This window comes from Aspergillus karnatakaensis (assembly GCF_047715665.1).
Source record: "Aspergillus karnatakaensis strain CBS 102800 unplaced genomic scaffold BJY04scaffold_5, whole genome shotgun sequence".
Classification (NCBI taxonomy): domain Eukaryota; kingdom Fungi; phylum Ascomycota; class Eurotiomycetes; order Eurotiales; family Aspergillaceae; genus Aspergillus; species Aspergillus karnatakaensis.
The window spans coordinates 90129-108451 of NW_027395717.1; the positions used below are offsets into that span (position 1 = coordinate 90129).

An 18323-nucleotide genomic window follows, 5' to 3' on the forward strand; every position below is an offset into this window, starting at 1 on the left:
ACTCAAGCTATCTACTCAAGCTATCTACTCAAGCTATCTACTCAAGCTATCTACTCAAGCTATCTACTCAAGCTATCTACTCAAGCTATCTACTCGACATATACACACAATGTCTACTGCACTCGTCACCGGTGGCACAGGCTTCATCGCCCTCTATGTGATCCAGCTTCTCTTAGAGCAAGGCCACAGCGTGCACACAACAGTCCGCAGTCTTAAAAACACCACAAAATGTCAGCCACTCCTCGACTTTCAAGCCCAACACCCAAATAAGCTCTTTCTCTTCGAAGCCGATCTTCTCGTCTCCGGTTCCTTTAAAGCGGCTATGCAGGGCTGCGACGTGGTTTACCATATTGCGTCACCCTTCCTAGTACCACAGCAGATAAAGAACGGACTGAAGGAATGCGTTGAGCCTGCTCTGGAGGGCACCCGTAATGTCCTGGGCTCCGTTAACGACTGTCCATCTGTTCGCCGCGTGGTTTTGACTTCATCGAGTAAGTACTTACCTCAGTCTCACTCTCCTATTGCTATTAACAAAAATACTAAAACCTCGCAAAGTTGCCGCCATGTACGGCGACTGCATCGAGATTCTCTCAACCGAAAACGGCGGCGTCCTCTCCGAGCGTGCTTGCAACAGTTCTAGTAGTGTGGCAAACAATCCCTAGCACTACTCCAAACTAGTCGCCGAGCGCGAAGCCTGGAAGATGCAGAAGTCGCAAAGCGTTCCGAACCGCTGGAGCCTTGTGGTGCTGAACCCCGGTCTGGTTCTTGGCCCCTCACTCGCCGCTGCGTCTGTCTCCGGGAGCCTATTCCTTATCGAGCAGGTTTACAGCGGCGCATATCGGATGGCGGGGTGTCCGGAGTTGTACTACCCCATTGTGGATGTGCGCGATGTCGCTGACGCGCATGTCAAGGCTGGTGATATGGGAGTTTCAAGCTCCGTGCAGCAGGGTCGATACCTTATTGCCCCTGAGGGCGATACGGTGAATCTCCTGGAGATAGCGGATATGGTGCGTGCTGTGCATCATGAGCCACGAATGTTGCCTGGTCGGAATATGCCGAGGCTGTTGATGTATGCTATTGCGCCGTTTGTGGGGCTGTCGATGAAGTGGATGAACGGGAACATGGGGGTTTAAGTTCAGGATCGATAATGAGAAGAGTGTGAAAGAGCTGGGGATGTCATATCGCTCGAGAGAGCAGATGGTGAGAGATCACTATCAGGCTTGGTGGCAGCAGCAGAAGAGCTAGTAGTGCTGTTCTGGTTGGGGTGGGCTATGGTAGCTTGTTGGGATAGATACTGGAGGTACTTATATGAGATAGACCCTTAATGATCATAGACAACTTGTTTCTACGCCAAAATCAAAATGAGGCTCATAATTGAATAGAATTGGTGCAAGTCAACAAAGGCATTTCCAATATATGCCCCCTGCTAATTCTCGAGATATACTTACGATAAAGAAAGATGAAATCTAGTCCCGTCTTCGGAGTCAAATTTAGATCCTTTCGGGTCTCATCGATAGTGTCTCAAGATATGGCAACCTTTAAGGACGAGAAATGAATACATTGATAGTCCGGTCAAAATCCTTCAACTAGGGCATGGGTGGAACGGGTGGGCCCCAAGCCGTCCGTCCCTATCCGGCCCACCAAAAAAAATTCAACCACCACCACCAAAAAGCAAGAAAGATGCAAAAATGAAAGCCCAACGCGGGGGTTGAACCCGCAACCTTGAGATTAAGAGTCTCACGCTCTGCCGATTGAGCTAGCCGGGCTACTTGTTGAAGATATCAAAAGATTGAACGTTCTATGACTAGGGCTTGTGGATTCCCCTACCTAGGAGTTTTCAATCTCTGTTTCGCCCAGCACCCTCGCTAAAAGTAGTGTGTTTATTCATACCTATATCAGTAAAGCCATCGTAGTTCTTAGTTCTGTGTCACTCTTGATGGCGCAGGGGCCATAGTGGTTGTATATAGCATCCTAGCTTCTGATTTCGTTTGGGTGTAGCTACGTGCCGGATATATATATCCACAGTACATACTCACAAACTCTTACGTCGACAAGAAACACATCCATTTCTTTACCTTATGAAATACAGGATTTTTATGACAGCGGCTTGGTGCACTTGTATTGACCTGGATGCCGAAGAGGCTTGAAGGAGTAGACCCAGGGCTCAGCACAAGAATACCAGCAACGATATAACTTCTGTAATCGCTATATAGCCTGCTCTTACGAGCAACCTAATACACATGGCCAGAAGGAATGGGGAATAGGGCTTCCCATTCGCTCAGCCGTACTTATTCAGTGATTCTCAACAATCGTACAACACCATCTAAGAACACTTCTTTTTCATCGCTTTCCACTCCTCCACCAGCCCTGCGTAATCCGTCGGCTGATGCGGTACAAAGAGATTCCTCCACCAGGACCCCTTCCTCGCCGTCCGCAGTCCCAAATCTGTAAGCAGCATGTCTAAATAGGGGAGGACCTCAAAGACAAAATCCGCATGCCGCGGGCCATGATTTGTTGGTGACCGCAGAGCAACAAATTCAGAGTGCAGTATTGCCTCGCGGATTACAGACTCATTGTCCATATGGTGTCGGGTGAGTTCTGAGGCGTGGTTCAGGTAGACGAGCGCCCACAGAGCTTGCACCTCCGCGACAAGTGGTGTGTGGAAGGTGATTGTGGTTCCGAGGATAGAGATGCTGTGATCATCCCATAGCTCCGGGGGAACCATGAAGCGCGCGAGACGGAAGGGGCGCAGGACCGTCTCGTTGATATGTTCGCCCTGCGCGTCTTTTGCACGGTACTTTCTTCTGGCTGGGGCGGTTTGGAGCATGGGGAGGCGAGTGTAAAGCTCCTGACGGGCTTCTTTCACGAGCTCCTGCTGATCCAACGAGTCAGCGGTCCACGGAAAGCCAAGCTGCTGTTCAATTCCATCGGGCAAGAAGCGAATGCCTGGGGACGCTTTCCAACCCGTGCACAGAATTAGTCCTCTCGCGGTCAGTCTCTCCTGATTGGACAAAACAATCGTATTCTGCTCGAGTCGCTCAACATCAGCAATGTGTACCTTGACTAACCCCCGCCGAATCAGGCCAAAGAAATCGCCCGGGAAATTCAGAATCGCCACCGCAGTTCCCGCCCAAAGCATCCTATACGATGGCCGTAACTTGGCCGTCTCCTCATGATCGTTATACCGATTCGCCCGCAGCATATCCCACTCGAGCGAAGCCCAGAACAGACGCACGATTATCAAACCGAGCCACGTGCCATGCAAGAATCGGCGGATCAGATTGCTTACCCAGACGCATGGGCTGAATACGCCTAGTGCCCGTATAAGAGGGAGGCTCTCGAGGAGGATGTTCAAGGGTGAGAAGACAGCGGCCGGAGTCATCCACGAGGGGCCAGCACCGGACGCTCGGATGATCCAGTTAACCTCATGGCCCTGGGATGCGCAGGTGTAGACGGCGTCCCAGGCGGATTTGCTCCCGCCGAGCACTGCGATTGGCGCTGTGCAGCCATCACCAGTATTTTCGTCTTGGTCCTCTCTTGCTGGCTTGTTGGCGAAGAGGATTTTTTGATAGCGAGCAAACTCTTTGACGTGAAACAGCGGCGCACCGAACGAGCCCTGCCCGACGAATGTAGGGATCCGCGGCTGCGATGTAAGCCCCGTTGCCAGAATGAGCTTCCGCGTCCTCCATGTACAGCCCTCCCCTCCGGCTGCTGCGGTTGTGCATCGAATAATCCACACTTTTTGCTCACCAACTCCAACTCCCTCGGCATACTCCACAGTCTCCACCTTACAATTGAATCTGACCCTCTCATGAACCCCTAACTGGTTCGCGTACGCTTTCAGATACTCATGAACTGCTCTTCCGGACATGTGCTCACCGGGCTTCACAAGATCAGGCACGGTAGGAACCTTCTCGATGGGAAAATCGCTATACACATACGACTCCACTCGATTATTTGTCCGGAGTCCCTCATATACCCGCTCCTCGGCCCAGACACCGCCCACCGATGCAGCGGAATCTAGCACGACGATATTTATGCTGGGATCGAGTGAGAGGGCGGTTTTGGCGGCGGCGAGGCCGTGCCAGCCTATTGCAGCGGGTTAGAGTATGGCATGGTTCAAGTCCCTGGGAGCTCCTAGGTGATGACAATCGGGAGCCGGAGAAGGAAAGAAAGTGTATGTACCCGCGCCAATAATAACCAGGTCAACGACTTCCGACTCCATCTGTACTGGATCAATTCCGCTTGGTTTTGGATGTTGGGGAAATTGGCAGTTGTTGAGCGAGTGCTTGGTATCGCGCATCGGCAGACGTTGGCTGTCGAGACAAAAAAGCGAAACGCAGAGAGGGCACCGTCAGCATATTAATGCGCCTTCTCCCCAAATTTCTAGTGCTGCTTTCCCGCCAGTCCTTGTACATTTCGCCCTTGGCAAACACTTGTCGACCAACCAACCAAGGGCCCAGACGTGCCCGCACGGGCTTAACTCCCGCCCGAGGTCCTCGAAGGCTCAGCTACCCTGCCGAAATTTCCCAATCAGAAGATGTTAGTGTGGTGCGGCTGACACGGAGGAAGTGACGAGGCTGTGCTTAAATCAGTCGATTCAATCCCCTTGTCTTCTCGTGGAGCGCTGGAGCAAAATATGCATGCAGGACTGACCACGCGCGCAGCAGGACGGCTTAACTCGGCATGTCCGCTTTCAACGACTAGATAGACACGCAGCATGCTCTCTGCTCGTCCTTGATGGTTACTGAAGACTGTGTCTTGTTGTGATTACCCCGCTCTTTCAGGCGTCGTCAGAAGTTGAGATCATCGATATGCGCCGAAGAGGTGCAGTCCGCTCTAGACCGCTGGTGACACGCAAGTGTACCAAATTCCTACACCGTGGATTAGATTATGTAGTGCACACGACAACAAGGAGTGGAGAGTAGGGCTTCCCATTCGGGTAACCGTACTTAAGCCTCTCGCTGTGCTGACCGCCACGAACAATAACAAAGAGAGCAACTAGCCAAGTAGATGCAAACACATAGAACCAACGAGTAAGTACACAGACGCGATAGCCTGTCGTGTCAAGTCAACTGCTGTTGGCTATCAGATCATGTCGAGCCCCTCTTCTTCCTCAAAGGCTGTCCGAAGCTAAAATAGGTTTACTTGCATGACAATTGGCTCTCAGTGATTTTATTTCTTTCTGAAAAAGTGACTGCGCTATAATACCCTGGAGAAAGCCGTCCAACTGTCCTTGACGAAAGAAATTAACCCAGGATCATCTCCAGCACCTTTTCGTTCAAGACCCAGACGATATACATACGACAAACACGGCGAGAGCTCGAAACGGCAGAAGAGAAAATGTCGACCGCTCATCCTCATGTAAACTGGCCAAACGACGCGATGCCCGAGGAGGCGATCAGCCTCCCGATCCTATACAATTCACTTCACGCGTCGCAGAACTGCACAAGAAATCCGTGTCCCCAACAGGCCTCTTTGGCTTCCACACAACAACCTACCACGGTACCGTCTCCCAAGTCACTGATACCTGGAAGTCATCTTGGGCAGTGCTATACAAGCGACAGCTCGCGCACATGCTTTCGACCGATCTAGAGAAGAACGGGCGGTGGGCCGAATTCGAGCGGTTCTGCGACGTTACGTTGGAGAAAGTGATTCCGAGGTTACTGGATCCCCTACAGAGTGGGGGACGGAGTATCAAGCCCTGTCTTTTACATGGAGACTGTTGGGACGAGAATACAGCAACAGATATGGAGACTGGAATGCCGTTTATCTTTGACGCAGGCTCCTTCTATGGGCACAGTGAGTATGACATCGGTAATTGGAGGGCGCCGCGCCATCGCCTGAGTAAGGAGGTATATGTGAACAACTATAAACAGCATTTTGCCGTCTCGGAGCCTGGTGAGTTGAGGAGCTTAGTATCCTGTCACCTACTGACATTCCCCCTCCCCCCTTTTTAACTACAATCACTTCTGACGGGTGCGGGTGTCATTGAAGAGGATGACTGGGATGGTAGAAATCTACTCTATTCCCTGCGCTTTAATATCGGGACTGCAATCTTGATTCCGGGGTGTAATCAACGAGAGGTGTGCGTATCGTTTCCCCTGTGCTGAGCCTGGGGCTGGGTCTTTAGCGTCGAAGCTAATCGTATTGCATTCAGGGTGTTCAATGACATGAAAGAGCTCTGCCTAACCTATTGTCCGGACGACTACCGCAAAATAACCCAGGGGGTGCCGGGCGCTGGATTAGGCAAGGTAGGTAAAGAGGGAGAGGAGAAGAAGAATCAGAAGCAGATGCAGAAGTGGCGCAGCAGAGAGGCTACTGGACTCACTGTCGGAGTGGCAGATCTTTGGTCAATTTGATAGCATTCCGTACGATAAGTTGATACCTATAATTAAGTTTCTCACATAACATCATTGAAGTTATCAGAACCCAAATGCGCTCTCTTGTCTCAAAGTTTCTGATTCCTTGCGCCCCTCGCCCCCCTTTCACTCTACCGATAGTGAGAAGGTCGTCCTGAAAAAGCCCAACCACTGTATGGAAGCTCTGAATAATGCGATCTCGGATTTTGTTTCAGCGATCACCGAGTTGCCATGGCAGATCGTGTGGCACAAGATTACCTGCCCTGGGGCTTTACCAGGCAGATACCCATGTCCCGAGCCCTTTCATTGATAGTAGTCATCTGTCATGGTCGATCACGCAAGAACCATGAAAAAGAAGCCCCGATCACCGCAACACCAGCGAGAGTCCAGAATAGGAGGCCAACATTCTCCTTTTTCAGCGCGAGATTAAACATTGAGCCAGACACAGCAGCACCCAGAGATCGGGCTAGGCAACTCAGTGACGCCGCAGCGCCATTGATTGTGGCGAGATGGATAGGCGCCGGCGATGTATTAGTTATTCTGTGCAGCATTAGAAATAATAAGTCTTCAATTCCTGCCTGACTCACAGAATCGCGGACGCAACATAGCCTATGTTCACTAATAACCCTTTGATAAGTAGGTCCAAAATAATGGCGACTGTCGACAAGGGAGAGTCAAGGGCCGTGGTGAATGGTGTCAAGCAATATAACCACGGGAACAGAAATGTGCACCAGCGAAAGCTCCTAAGAGAGCCCCAGCGGGTGATGATGCGAGGCACAATGAACACTTGCGCGACAACCACTGAAGCGGCCTGTGCCAGTAGGATGTTGCTGATACCCTGCGAGGTCATTCCAAAACCACTCGCTAGTATAGAACGTCGAGTATCTGCGCCCGAGGCAGTGTCCGCTGCGAGAAATATAGGGATTATAACGTCGGACGAAACTTTGTGAAAGGCTAATATTGACACAGCCAATATCTGCAAGAGGACCTGCCGAGACCACGGTGTTGTGGTATTTGCCCGTTCCGTCGAGTCTGAAACGGGCTATAGATGGTCGGCCTCTGCTTGTTCGACATCGGCGCTGGTAACGGCGCTTTGAAGCTCAATAGTATCCTCCTCCCGGTGTGATACGACCTCACATTCTTTCGCCCTCCCTGGGCTAACCAAGGCCTTGATTACCCTACTCGCCCAACCAGCGAGGCCTCTCTTCGCAGACACTCTATTCCTGATCTTTGCATATGTTTCTTCGAGAAAGCATAATGTCAGAAGGCCACTGATGAATATGCATGCCGCAACCACTAAATTTGGAAGCAGGTAGGGATACGCCTTCAATATACCATCGGCAGGGAACAATGACGGGTATGCCTTCACTGGCTGAGCGAGATAGCCGCCAACCACGGGGCCAATAAGGCTTCTATATAAGGTTTAGAGTTTCGACATCCAGTATTGGACGAAAAGGAAGAATAAGAAAATCTCACCCTAGTCCCCTAAGGAAAGGTACAATCAAGAATACGGCCCCTGCATACCATTCATAGAATTAGCACAACTCAAAAAACGCAGTCACTGGCAGGATAATAAAGAAAGAAACCACCTTTTCCACCCCCCTCTCCCACCCCAATAACCTCTCCCACACAGACCGAAACAACAGCCACGTTCGGATTGAGCACTCCCCCCAGAAACCTCGCCGCAATGGCCGCAGCAAGGCTAGAGGAAAGTCCAAAACCCAAGGCCGAGATGCACCCGCCCACAGCGCCAATCAGCAATGTGGACTTGCGCCCGACACGATCACTGATTTTGGCCCAAAGCACCGCCGTCAGGAACTCACCGAAGGTGAAAAGAGAGACTGTTGCGGAAGCGAATGTCGCAGCTTTGGCGTCGCGCGTTGCACTGGGCGCGAGGAGGGATTGCATCATGAAAAATGCATAGGGGAAGACGGTCGACCAGGCGAGGGCTTCGCTGAAGCGGATGAGGCCTGGAACACTCAGAATGTGATGGTTATATCATTATATTTGCTTACCGAGGATTATCGATTGTCTCCGGACGCTGGAGCGAATGTTTGGTTGGGGTGGTGTCATCTCTCGAGTGGTGTCGGTGTAGAATCGGCGGGTGGTCCAGACGACGAAAATTTATTTCCTTTGTCTTTGTCTCCCATCTGACCACCTGTGGAGGATATGGCAGGGATTAGCTGGCGCGTATTCAATTGTTCAAAAGGAACCTCCCCGTGAATATCTACTCGATGCCTTCAAGATGGTTACGAATGGAGTAGATAATGTACATGTTTTATATGGATTACAACAACGGAATGCATGCATCGTCCTGTTGAGCCAGGTGCTGCAGGTTTAAGACACCAAATGGAAGAGAATCAGGCTCACCGGGGGTCTCTTCTGCGGCTTTCCACAGCTTTTGGAGCAGAGCGGTCACGATATACGAATGATGTATAGGACAATGGTTGTTAAGCCGCTGGAAATACTGTAGCACCCTGGCTTGAAGATTGGGGTACCATAAGCACTCGTTTCCCAGAACCGTCAGGGGCCATAACATGGCATTCGCCACCATGATATTATCCTTCTCTGCCGCCTGGAGAACGAGCTCTGTTTCCGCGAGTGCTTCGCGAAGACACTGGCCAATGCGCCCTTTCTCCTCGGGGGGCAACGCGGCTCTCATGTCTGTATTGAACCCGCGACGCCAAAGGTAGATAAATGCGGCTTTCTTCATGACCGCCCATGCGGTGGTAAGTGCCATACTAATCTTCAGCGGCAGGGCTTCGACATGATGTGGCGGCCGCCATTGAGCAATCATCAGCTCGGCTTCCAGGATAGTATTCGCATGAGAATCACTCGATGTTGACTTTGGTGACCGTTCCGATGCGCCATCAGACAACGGATGGTAAATCTTTTGCTGGTTATGAGGCGGATTTCCAAGATATAGGTCAATGGCACCCTGTAAGGGACGCCCAGCCTGGACGTCCTCTATGAGCGCCGAGATCACCGCCATAACGGTAACCAAGGATGGTGGATATCCTGTTGATATCTCAAACTCCGATAAATGTATTGCCTCAATTTCGGAATATAGATTCTGCTCCAGGGGATGCATTCGCCAATTCAGCCACAACCGCTGACTGGCGCCAGACCTACCAAGCGAGAAGGCTTTGATATCAGCGTGTGCCGCGAAGTGGGAAGCCAACGAGCTCAGACCGGGAGAGGTGAGAGCGGGCACATCTGGATCTTGGATCAAGGCGATGAGCCCATTTAGGTGGACTGGCCAGATACGGTCCCCGGGAAAACCGAAGATCAAAAGGATGATAGACATTGCGACAGCTTCTTCGGCGTCTTGGAGGCCCGATTGAGTGGAACGCAGGCTTGCTTGGAGGGCGGATAATGACGTCTGGTAGCTGTCCAGCATGTTTGGTTGTGAGGTGTCGAGGAAGCCAACGGAACCATCTCTGTGAAGATGGCTCTGCTGGATTTGCGCATCGGAAAGACGCAGTCGGTCGGAAAGTGTCAACAGGGCGTCGAGAACGCCCTTGAGCCGCACAGTCAGTGGCAGCAAGTGGTGGAGGATAGGGACTCCATGGCCCGGAACCGCGACCAAAGTGCGCTGACAGCGATGGATCACTGGCGGGCGTCAGTAGGGAGTCAGTAGGACAAGGATGAGACAAGGCTTACAAAATCGAAGTTTCCTGCACGCGACACCACCGAGTCGTAAGTCTGAATTGGTCAAGTCGGCGAGTTCAGCCATGGTGGAAGTGGAGAAAGGAGCGAACGGTCGGTGGATTTTGCGTTAAATTCTTAATTCCCTCCTGCGCCCGTCGGCGCTTTTCACTTTTACATTCATTATTACTATCCAACATGACGACTCAACTCAAAGCAGCCTGTGATCGATGCCATTCTCTCGTAAGTTTTAGCCCAAACACACGGACCCGTTTAATCTCCAGATAGAAAACCCAGTGCAGCTTCGAGATTCCGTGCTCGCGCTGCAAGCGACTGGGGCTGCCGTGTTCCAACCGCCGAAGACCGCGACCGCGCGGTCGGCCGCGAAAGGGAACAACAGCCAACACCTCCTTGGTAGGTGCTTGCTTCTCGATCACCTTGACCGACGACTGACTCCTTGAGTAGCAGCAACCAGGAGACCAACCAAACAGCCCACAGCGATCTCCCCCGGCCTCGCTAGGGTTGTCTCCCACCCCGCCTGAGCCATTTGCCACTGTCCCAGATCTGCCGGGGCTACCGCTGAGCCAGGAGATCACCGACCCCTTGCTCAATGAGCTGCTGTCTACCCCGGAGAAACACGGTTTCTATGTTATCATCCCTGCCAGCATTCATCAGAGCCCCGGCCCAGCATTCCCGCTTCCCCGCGCGGTGCTCGCCGTCGCACTGGAGTTGTATGGCTATCGGTTCCCCTCGCATATTCACTCTCAGCTCCAGACCAGTCGCGCCATTCTGCAAGATGACACACTTTCAATAGCAACAAAGATTAACCTCAAAGATCATTACGCATTACTATCCTCTACTATCTCTCTGTTGCTTCTTAGCTATACCTGGTGCATGACTCAAGCCCTCGCAGCGAGCGCTGTTCGCTGGTGTGCACTGGCCCGGGTTAACCTTGACGATATGTCGATGCATCCTGATGATTATGGCTCAGCTGTCGGCCGGCTGAGAACATGGTATGTCGCGAGCAGTATTCCCTCTTCTTACTGCCGACTGGAAGACCGTTCTGACATCAATGAGCAGCGCGACACTTGCCCTACGTTTACAGCAGAGGTACTGACAACTCCTCCATCCATAATCATCATTTGGCCACATGCTCAATGCATCTACAGTACCTTACTCCTGACACATAACTGTCTCACCAAGTGGAGAGAACTCCTCCCAGTCGACTGCTTAGAGACCTTTCCTGTCAGGGATGCATACCCTGTAATGGAAAGCTGTGATCCGAACCTACTTGAAGCCGCCCACCCATTCTTCACTCTGTTCAATCCGTTCACTAAGCATGAGCTCATGGCCTGATTTGCGTGTGACATCCGCTAATAGTTTCAGGATCATTCCACTTGCCGTCCAGGAGCTTGAAGGCGAATGTCCGCTCTGGCGGCAGGCTGAAAGACTCCTGGAGACATACTTTTTCAACTTTCCAGAACAGCTGCTGGAATTCAGTAGTGCCGAGCACCCCTATCAACTCGAGGCCATGGTGTGGATGCATGGTTTATTCATCGTACTTTGTATGGCTCTGCCTTTTCTTCACGACGTTCAAGTTCTCACAACGACCAGATTCTACGAGAGACTTTGTCAATCTACTCAAGAACGACATTTACCTTCAGCGTCCAACGCTCACTCGCCTTCTCGACCACGCATTATTACTAGGCGAGGTCCTGCCTCCGAGTCTAGAGATCATGCTCCTCTAAACCAAACAATAGCTGACTTCATACCAGGTTCTACCGTCAGTGTTAGTACTGGATCCCTACATGGAGAGCACCTCTCCGGGCACGATGTATTTCGTTTTCCTCTCAAGCGTAGTCCACTGCCTAGCCATAGGCCAGTTCTTCCCCCCTGAAGGCTCCCAGGTTACACCTCCGCCCCCAAAGCTCCTCGAATCCTGCTCAAACCACTTAAAATTTGTCGATGCCCTAGAGACACACAGTAGAAGATGCGACCTGTTCGTCGTGCGCGAGGTCCAGCGCCTAATCACCACCACACTAAGCACCGCCACGCAGGGATTCTACACCGGGCCCAGGATGTCATGCCATGTGCTATATCTTTACCGATGGACGGGTCGTGGGACGGGGATGATCCAGCTCAAGGAAAGCGACGCGCTGGGGGAGTGGGCATTCGCGGAGAAACCCACCGATCCAATTTGGAATTCCCTGCGGGAGACGGAAAACATGCCATTGAGGTCGATAATTTGCGAGCTGTGCGACAGCGGCCGCCGAATTTGTAAGGAGGGGTTCTTTGACCTGAGTATCTCGGTCCTTGTTTAAGCATACCAAAAGAGCTGGCTTGTGAATCAATAACCTAATGCTCTTTCATGCTCGAGGCTCCTATCGGAGAATGATCCACTTGGGGGGCCGCCTCGGGCTCCGCGGAGCGCAGGGCAGCCGCCACCAGGCCACCTGCAGCGATTCAGCGACTCACGAGACCCCCAGGCGATTGAGTGGATTCCCTCAAGGCTGGGTCCAAAGAATGTGCCGTCGGCGACTTTACAATGCAGCCTAGGAGAACCCGCCGGCGGATGGTCCTTATCCAGAAGGCCAACCAGAGATATGATAACTACATATATAAATATGCACAACGATTGGACGACATGACCAGATAAAGACTCAGAGATTCAACCTACCAGCGAACCATCACAACCACAAAATGGCCAGTCTCGTTATCATCAACAATGCTGATACCGTCCAGCCCACCAACGTGGAGGGCGCGGGCGCCTACAGCGATCTTGCCGGCTCATCGTGCGTGTCTACTGGAATACGAACCAGGTCCCGAAGCTAACAGCGGCCAGAGCGGATGCGGAGCACCCCATCGTCGCTGGTATCTGGGAAGTTGTCGATATCGATGAGCCGACTCCGGCCTGGGAAGCAGAATGGGATGAGATGAAATATTTGATTGCTGGTCAGTATCTATATCTGATCCCCGAGCCTAACACGGTTGAAGGCTCATCCCGCAACACCCAGGCCACCTCACCTTGAAGGACGAAGTAACGGGGCAAATCAGCGAACTGGCGGCCGGGAGTCTGCTATGGATTCCGAAGGGGGCGAAGATGTCGATCGTGAAGTCCCACGGTGTGCGCACGATTTACGTCGAGCAGCAGTTCCGGAAAGTGGATTTCACGCCGTCGAAATAGGTGTAGAGTAAATTGTATATCCGCCGACGGCCCTTTAGCCACGGAAGAATAATGGTCCATCAAGGAGGGGAGTGGAGGGGACATCTCCTGATAAGATCACGTTTATATATAGTTGACAAACGATAGACAGTCTACATCGATGCGAATTCCTGAACGTTCAAGAGCCAGCTACCTTCAGTTCTTAATCTCTTAAACCAGCAAAACTATTTGAAAATGGAGGAGACCCATGACGAAGCCCGGTGGCTCAAAGAGTTCGAGGCCAAAATCACCAGCGGACAGAGGGCCCCCAACCCAGCTGCCTTTCCCGAGCCGTCGCACCTATCCAACAGCTACTGGATCCAAGAGTACCCCATCGACTTTGAGGATAAATGGGTCAAAGCCCCTGCTCCGGACACCGTCGACGTCGCAATTATTGGCTCCGGCATTACGGGGGCCACGGCCGCGTATAAGCTCGCCGAAGCCCGACCGGAGCTCAAGGTTGCCTTGTTTGAGGCCCGAGGCCTTTGCACCGGTGCCACGGGCCGCAATGGAGGGCATATGGGACGGCCAGACGCGCATGGTATTCTTGCACTGGCGGAGGCATTTGGTGTTGAGGAGGCGCTGCGCATTCGACGGTTCAATGGCATGAACCGGGAGTTGATGCTGAAACAGATTGAGGACTTGGATGCTGTGGAAGAGGTGGAATTGAGCTTAAAGGGTACGCTAATTGTCTTTGAAACTGAAGAAGAGCGACAGGCGTATCTCCAGGATGAGGCGTATGCGAAAGAACACGGGCATAAGTTGGAAGGGTTCGTGGTGGATTCGGAGTGGATACGCGAGGTAATGATCTAATGCTATCCCCGGTTTCATCTTCGAGAGTACCTAGTGCTGATAGTCATGGTGCCTGCAGCGTGCTAACGTCGACCCGTCAAGCGCCCAATATGGTGGCGCATACTTGGAGAGATCAGGGACGATCTTTCCCCGAAAATTCGTCGCACTCCTCCTCCGCAAGGCGCTTGAACGCGCTCAATCGCTTTCCTTACATCCCTACACCCCTGTGTCGGAGGTGACATACGATCCAACTGCCGAGGGTGCGCAATATGGGATTGTCACGACAAAGGGAACGACGAAGGCCAAGGTGGTTTTCCATGCGACAAATGCCTACGCGTCTCATCTCGTGCCTGCTTTCGCCACCGAGAAAGGAGTCCTTGGGTGCACAGCGCACATGCTCGGAGTAACGCCGAACCGGCCAGAAACCTGCGTGCAACTGGAGGGCGGCTTCGGATACGCCAGCTTCTGGCATTGGATGCTGCAACGTCCGAACAAGGGCCCTTATCTATATGGGCTTGCCACGGCCGAGCAGATGGGAGACTATAATGACACCATTACTCTCGAACAATCGCACCCGGCGCGAGGGCGAATGTTGAATTTCCTGTCCAAGGTCTTCCCGCATAGCTTCTCTGATCTGAGCGCGGAGAAGGACGTGTGCTATGACTGGAAGGGTGTGCAAGGATTCACCGCCGATGGGTGCAGCATCGTTGGGCGCCCCGTTGCAGAGCGACGAGGTGAATTTGCCTCGGTCGGACATAATGGAGAAGGCATGGGACGCTGCTTTGCCTGCGCCACGGTGGCCACCGAAGCCATGATAGCAGAGTTGGATCAGAAGACGGACTGGGAACCTCCAGCCTGGTTTCCGCTTTCCTACCGTAGGAATCTGTAGGTAGACTCGGATGTAACCTGTAGAAGCTGATAGGAAATGTACACTCTCTTCTTCCAATCTCTTCCGTAAGGCAACTGAGGACGTATGGAACCAGCTCGATGGAATCAATCGGCCGTCGGCGGTTTAGACGGACGATCTAACCCGGAACCCGCGGAAAAACTGGGCTGGACTTGATATCGCCTGGACCGAGGATTGTAGTCAACAGCCTCCGGTCATATATCCCATGCGACGCTCAGCGACGAGACAGACATTCTTTCCTCATCTCCAATTTCACTCACTCTCAGCTCCTCACAATGGCGGCCGTTGCACCCTTTTCGACCACCGGCTTTGACTCAGCCTACAAAAGCCTCCGGAGCTCTTGCGCCTCCGGCCGGACGAAAGACCTGGCATGGCGCAAATGGCAGCTGAAGCAAATGTACTGGCTACTAGACGAGTACGAGTCCGAGCTCCAGCAGGCCATGTTCAAGGACCTCCATCGTCACGCTTTCGAGTCTCTCGCCTACGACCTTGCCGAGACAAAGGGCGCAATCCTCGAAGCCATCAATAACCTCGAAAGCTGGGCGAAAGGCGAAGCGCCTCCACACGGTGGCATCCTGTGGAACTGGATTGGACGGGCCTGGATCCGTAAGGAGCCCTTCGGTCTTGTGCTTATCATCGGAGCGTGGAATTACCCCATCGGTACGCTCTTGACGGTGGCTGTTTCGGCCATCGCCGCTGGCAATGCTGTCGTTCTCAAGCCCTCCGAAATGACCTCCCACACCGAGGCGCTGCTGGTCAAGCTCGTTGCGCGCTATATGGACCCCGAGGCTATTGCGATTGTATCGGCTGGCCCGGCAGAGATGGGGACTCTCCTTAAACATCGATTCGACTTTATCTTCTACACCGGAAGCAGCAGGGTTGGTCGGATCATTGCCACTGCCGCTGCTGCGCACGTCACACCCACGGCGCTGGAACTAGGAGGGCAGGCGCCTGCTATTGTGACCAAGCATGCGAACATCGACCTGGCGGCGAAGCGCATCGCCAACGCGAAGCTGATTAACCTTGGCCAGCTCTGCGTGAACGTCAACCACGTCTTTGCCGAGGCGGAGATCTACGATGAGCTGAATGACCGACTCCGGCACTGGATGGCCAAGTTCGTCGACGAGGGCCGTGAAACCTTGTCGCATCTGATCAATCACCAACATTTCGACCGGCTGCGCGGCCTTCTAGACAAGTCAAAGGGCACCACCATCTATACCGGAGAGCATAATCGCGAGACAAAGTGGCTCCACCCCACCATTGTCAAAGACGTGACCATGTCCGATAGTGTGCTTTCCGAGGAGATCTTTGGCCCTATACTCCCCGTGGTCAAGACCGACGTGAAGTCCGCCCTGCGAACAATCAACGCGATGCCGCACCCGCTTGCTCTATATGTTTTCTCGAAGAAACAGTCGGAGATTGATCGGATCCTGGACGAGACTCGGTCTGGCGGCGTGACCGTCAATGATATTGCAGTCCACAACGATGTGACCTCTGCGCCATTCGGCGGAGTCGGTGAGTCTGGGTATGGGTCGTACCATGGCAAGTGGGGATTTGATACTTTCAGTCACAATCGCACCGTGGTCTACATGCCAGGGTTCCTGGATCGGTTTGTGGGATGGCGGTATCCGCCCTTCGACATGAAGAATCGAGGAGAGGTCGATTCACACAAGCCGAACTTCAAGAAGGGAGAAGGCCTCGCCGACCAAAGGGTGGGGAAAAAGGGGTGGTTGTGGTTTTTTTAGTGGTAGCGTTGTCGTATGTCTTAGTTATATAGTTCTTCTTGTCCAACAAGTCTGCCTTGCATGCTCTATCCATATATCCAAGAAACGACTGTAGTCATTACGAAAAGCCTAACAAGTACTGACTGCTTGTGAATAAATATGATATTATCTCAACTCACTACTCGCTAATAGCCACAACCTCTGCGACAAATGCAGATACAGCTTCAACGACCATGTCAACCGAAGCATCGGTATGGGCCAGGTTAATGAACATGAACCCCCTTTTACCGATGTTAATGCCACGATTCAGCATGCTGAAATAAAAGCACTCTCGAAGCGTATCCCCATCCTCCCCAGGGAAATAGATACCGACAGCACTGCCATACCCAATGAACCGGATACGACTGAATCCGCTAGATTGCATCAGGCTGTTCGCCTCGTTTCGCACCCGATCACCCAAACGATTGAGGCTCTCCAGGGATTCCTCGGTAATCAACCCGCCAGCTGCAACACCTGCAGACATGGTGAAGATGTTGTTGTTGAATGTTCCAGAGTGATGAAGGGCGCTAGGATTGACTGCGGGATCGAATTGGTCCATGAGCTTCGACGATCCTCCAAAGGCTCCAAACGGAAGGCCACCTCCGAGGTATTTTCCAAGGGTGGTCATGTCAGGGTGGACGCCCAGAGCGCCCTGTACTCCGCTGTAATGGAGGCGCGAGGTGACTACTTCATCGAAGATCAAGACCGCTCCAACCCGAGTAGCTGCCTCTCGTAGAAACAGCAGGAAGTCTCTCGAGGCTGGGCGCATTCCGCCAGCTCCCTGCATGGGCTCCACCAGGATAGCGGCCAGATCTCCATCAATAAACGCCCGTGTCTCCTCGATGTTATCGTACGGCGCAATGACGAACTGGTGCGGAAGGTTCATTGGGCTCGGTTTCGGCGGAAAGCTAATGGTACCCCCGTGGTAGCCATTGGTGAAGACTAGTACCTAAATCTCTCGTGTTAGGACAGCGGAGCGAACAAGCAGAGTAATTTCTCACCTTTGGTCTTTTTGTATAAGCTATGGCTGCGGCAATTGCAAAAGTATTCGCTTCGGTCCCAGAATTGCAGAAACGCACTTTCTCCAATGAAGGAAACCTTTTGGTCAGGATGCGTCCAAGCTCGGCTTCCTTCTCTGTAATGCTCCCCAGACTCAACCCCGTGTCTAGTGCTTCCTGCACCGCGGCCTTGATGGTGGGGTGAGAGTGTCCGTAGATTCCAGCCGAGAAGTCGGACACAAAATCTTCCAGAGTGACCCCGTCAACTGTTGTAATTTTGCTGCCTTCTGCGGACCGGATGACAAGGGGGAAAGGGTCCGAACTGAGGACTGATCGAGTGTTTCCCGCGGGCAGGACTTGTTTTGCCTTTTCGTGTGCCGCCTTGGATGCCGTATGTTGACGCTCATACTGCTCAACGAGCCTCGCGTGGAGGCCAGCAATCCCATTCTGTGTCATTGTGAAGGCGAAATAAGGTCAACTTTTAGGTGAAAAAGTAATATGGCAAGATAAGGTTACCCAAGGCGATGAAGCAACTGTGTTATAGAGAGTCGGGGAGCAGTTCGCACCAAATGTGCCGACGGCGATTTAGATATCTCCGACAGGGGGGGTTCCACCGTTGTGGAGGTCACCAGTAAGAGCCACCCTGGATCC

At 52.6% G+C, this 18323-nt stretch overlaps 10 protein-coding genes and 1 non-coding gene across 11 annotated transcripts; 5 read left to right on the plus strand and 6 right to left on the minus strand.

Moving 5' to 3' along the window:
• Positions 1 to 109: 109 nt before the first annotated feature.
• BJY04DRAFT_213941 (uncharacterized protein) lies at positions 110 to 1133 on the plus strand (the record flags this gene model as incomplete). Its single annotated transcript, XM_073715069.1, has 3 exons — positions 110 to 491; positions 556 to 621; positions 679 to 1133. The coding sequence occupies 3 exons, from the start codon at positions 110 to 112 to the stop codon at positions 1131 to 1133; spliced, it is 903 nt and encodes a 300-aa protein (XP_073575553.1).
• Positions 1134 to 1693: 560 nt separating this feature from the next.
• Positions 1694 to 1766, minus strand: BJY04DRAFT_t21. Its single transcript has one exon. It is a non-coding gene; the product is annotated as a tRNA-Lys (tRNA).
• A 373-nt stretch (positions 1767 to 2139) lies between these two features.
• On the minus strand, positions 2140 to 4311 carry BJY04DRAFT_179152 (uncharacterized protein). The gene is made up of 2 exons (XM_073709854.1): positions 4186 to 4311; positions 2140 to 4089 (listed from the first exon to the last, which is right to left on the minus strand). The coding sequence occupies exons 1-2, from the start codon at positions 4301 to 4303 to the stop codon at positions 2324 to 2326; spliced, it is 1884 nt and encodes a 627-aa protein (XP_073575554.1). The 5' UTR covers positions 4304 to 4311; the 3' UTR covers positions 2140 to 2323.
• A 2073-nt stretch (positions 4312 to 6384) lies between these two features.
• BJY04DRAFT_179153 (uncharacterized protein) lies at positions 6385 to 7283 on the minus strand. Its single transcript, XM_073709855.1, has 2 exons — positions 6950 to 7283; positions 6385 to 6902 (listed from the first exon to the last, which is right to left on the minus strand). The coding sequence occupies exons 1-2, from the start codon at positions 7210 to 7212 to the stop codon at positions 6686 to 6688; spliced, it is 480 nt and encodes a 159-aa protein (XP_073575555.1). The 5' UTR covers positions 7213 to 7283; the 3' UTR covers positions 6385 to 6685.
• A 121-nt stretch (positions 7284 to 7404) lies between these two features.
• BJY04DRAFT_213944 (major facilitator superfamily domain-containing protein) lies at positions 7405 to 8435 on the minus strand (the record flags this gene model as incomplete). Its single annotated transcript, XM_073715070.1, has 4 exons — positions 7405 to 7774; positions 7839 to 7878; positions 7952 to 8332; positions 8378 to 8435. The coding sequence occupies 4 exons, from the start codon at positions 8433 to 8435 to the stop codon at positions 7405 to 7407; spliced, it is 849 nt and encodes a 282-aa protein (XP_073575556.1).
• A 147-nt stretch (positions 8436 to 8582) lies between these two features.
• BJY04DRAFT_116719 (transcription factor domain-containing protein) lies at positions 8583 to 10190 on the minus strand. The gene is made up of 2 exons (XM_073708265.1): positions 10026 to 10190; positions 8583 to 9974 (listed from the first exon to the last, which is right to left on the minus strand). The coding sequence occupies exons 1-2, from the start codon at positions 10096 to 10098 to the stop codon at positions 8650 to 8652; spliced, it is 1398 nt and encodes a 465-aa protein (XP_073575557.1). The 5' UTR covers positions 10099 to 10190; the 3' UTR covers positions 8583 to 8649.
• Positions 10191 to 10731: 541 nt separating this feature from the next.
• On the plus strand, positions 10732 to 12521 carry BJY04DRAFT_116713 (uncharacterized protein). Its single transcript, XM_073708264.1, has 6 exons — positions 10732 to 11023; positions 11091 to 11120; positions 11180 to 11347; positions 11397 to 11575; positions 11625 to 11722; positions 11786 to 12521. The coding sequence occupies exons 1-6, from the start codon at positions 10905 to 10907 to the stop codon at positions 12329 to 12331; spliced, it is 1140 nt and encodes a 379-aa protein (XP_073575558.1). The 5' UTR covers positions 10732 to 10904; the 3' UTR covers positions 12332 to 12521.
• Positions 12522 to 12710: 189 nt separating this feature from the next.
• BJY04DRAFT_213947 (uncharacterized protein) lies at positions 12711 to 13194 on the plus strand (the record flags this gene model as incomplete). The annotated part of the gene is made up of 3 exons (XM_073715071.1): positions 12711 to 12802; positions 12853 to 12962; positions 13025 to 13194. 3 exons carry the CDS (start codon positions 12711 to 12713, stop codon positions 13192 to 13194), a joined length of 372 nt encoding a protein of 123 aa, XP_073575559.1.
• A 148-nt stretch (positions 13195 to 13342) lies between these two features.
• BJY04DRAFT_179158 (NAD(P)/FAD-dependent oxidoreductase) lies at positions 13343 to 14950 on the plus strand. The gene is made up of 2 exons (XM_073709856.1): positions 13343 to 14013; positions 14084 to 14950. Exons 1-2 carry the CDS (start codon positions 13408 to 13410, stop codon positions 14891 to 14893), a joined length of 1416 nt encoding a protein of 471 aa, XP_073575560.1. The 5' UTR covers positions 13343 to 13407; the 3' UTR covers positions 14894 to 14950.
• Positions 14951 to 15186: 236 nt separating this feature from the next.
• Positions 15187 to 16660, plus strand: BJY04DRAFT_230035 (aldehyde dehydrogenase family protein; the record flags this gene model as incomplete). The annotated part of the gene is made up of 1 exon (XM_073719196.1): positions 15187 to 16660. One exon carries the CDS (start codon positions 15187 to 15189, stop codon positions 16654 to 16656), a length of 1470 nt encoding a protein of 489 aa, XP_073575561.1. The 3' UTR covers positions 16657 to 16660.
• A 153-nt stretch (positions 16661 to 16813) lies between these two features.
• BJY04DRAFT_230038 (aspartate aminotransferase family protein) lies at positions 16814 to 18195 on the minus strand (the record flags this gene model as incomplete). Its single annotated transcript, XM_073719197.1, has 2 exons — positions 17676 to 18195; positions 16814 to 17623 (listed from the first exon to the last, which is right to left on the minus strand). The coding sequence occupies exons 1-2, from the start codon at positions 18126 to 18128 to the stop codon at positions 16814 to 16816; spliced, it is 1263 nt and encodes a 420-aa protein (XP_073575562.1). The 5' UTR covers positions 18129 to 18195.
• Between the last annotated feature and the right edge of the window lie 128 nt (positions 18196 to 18323).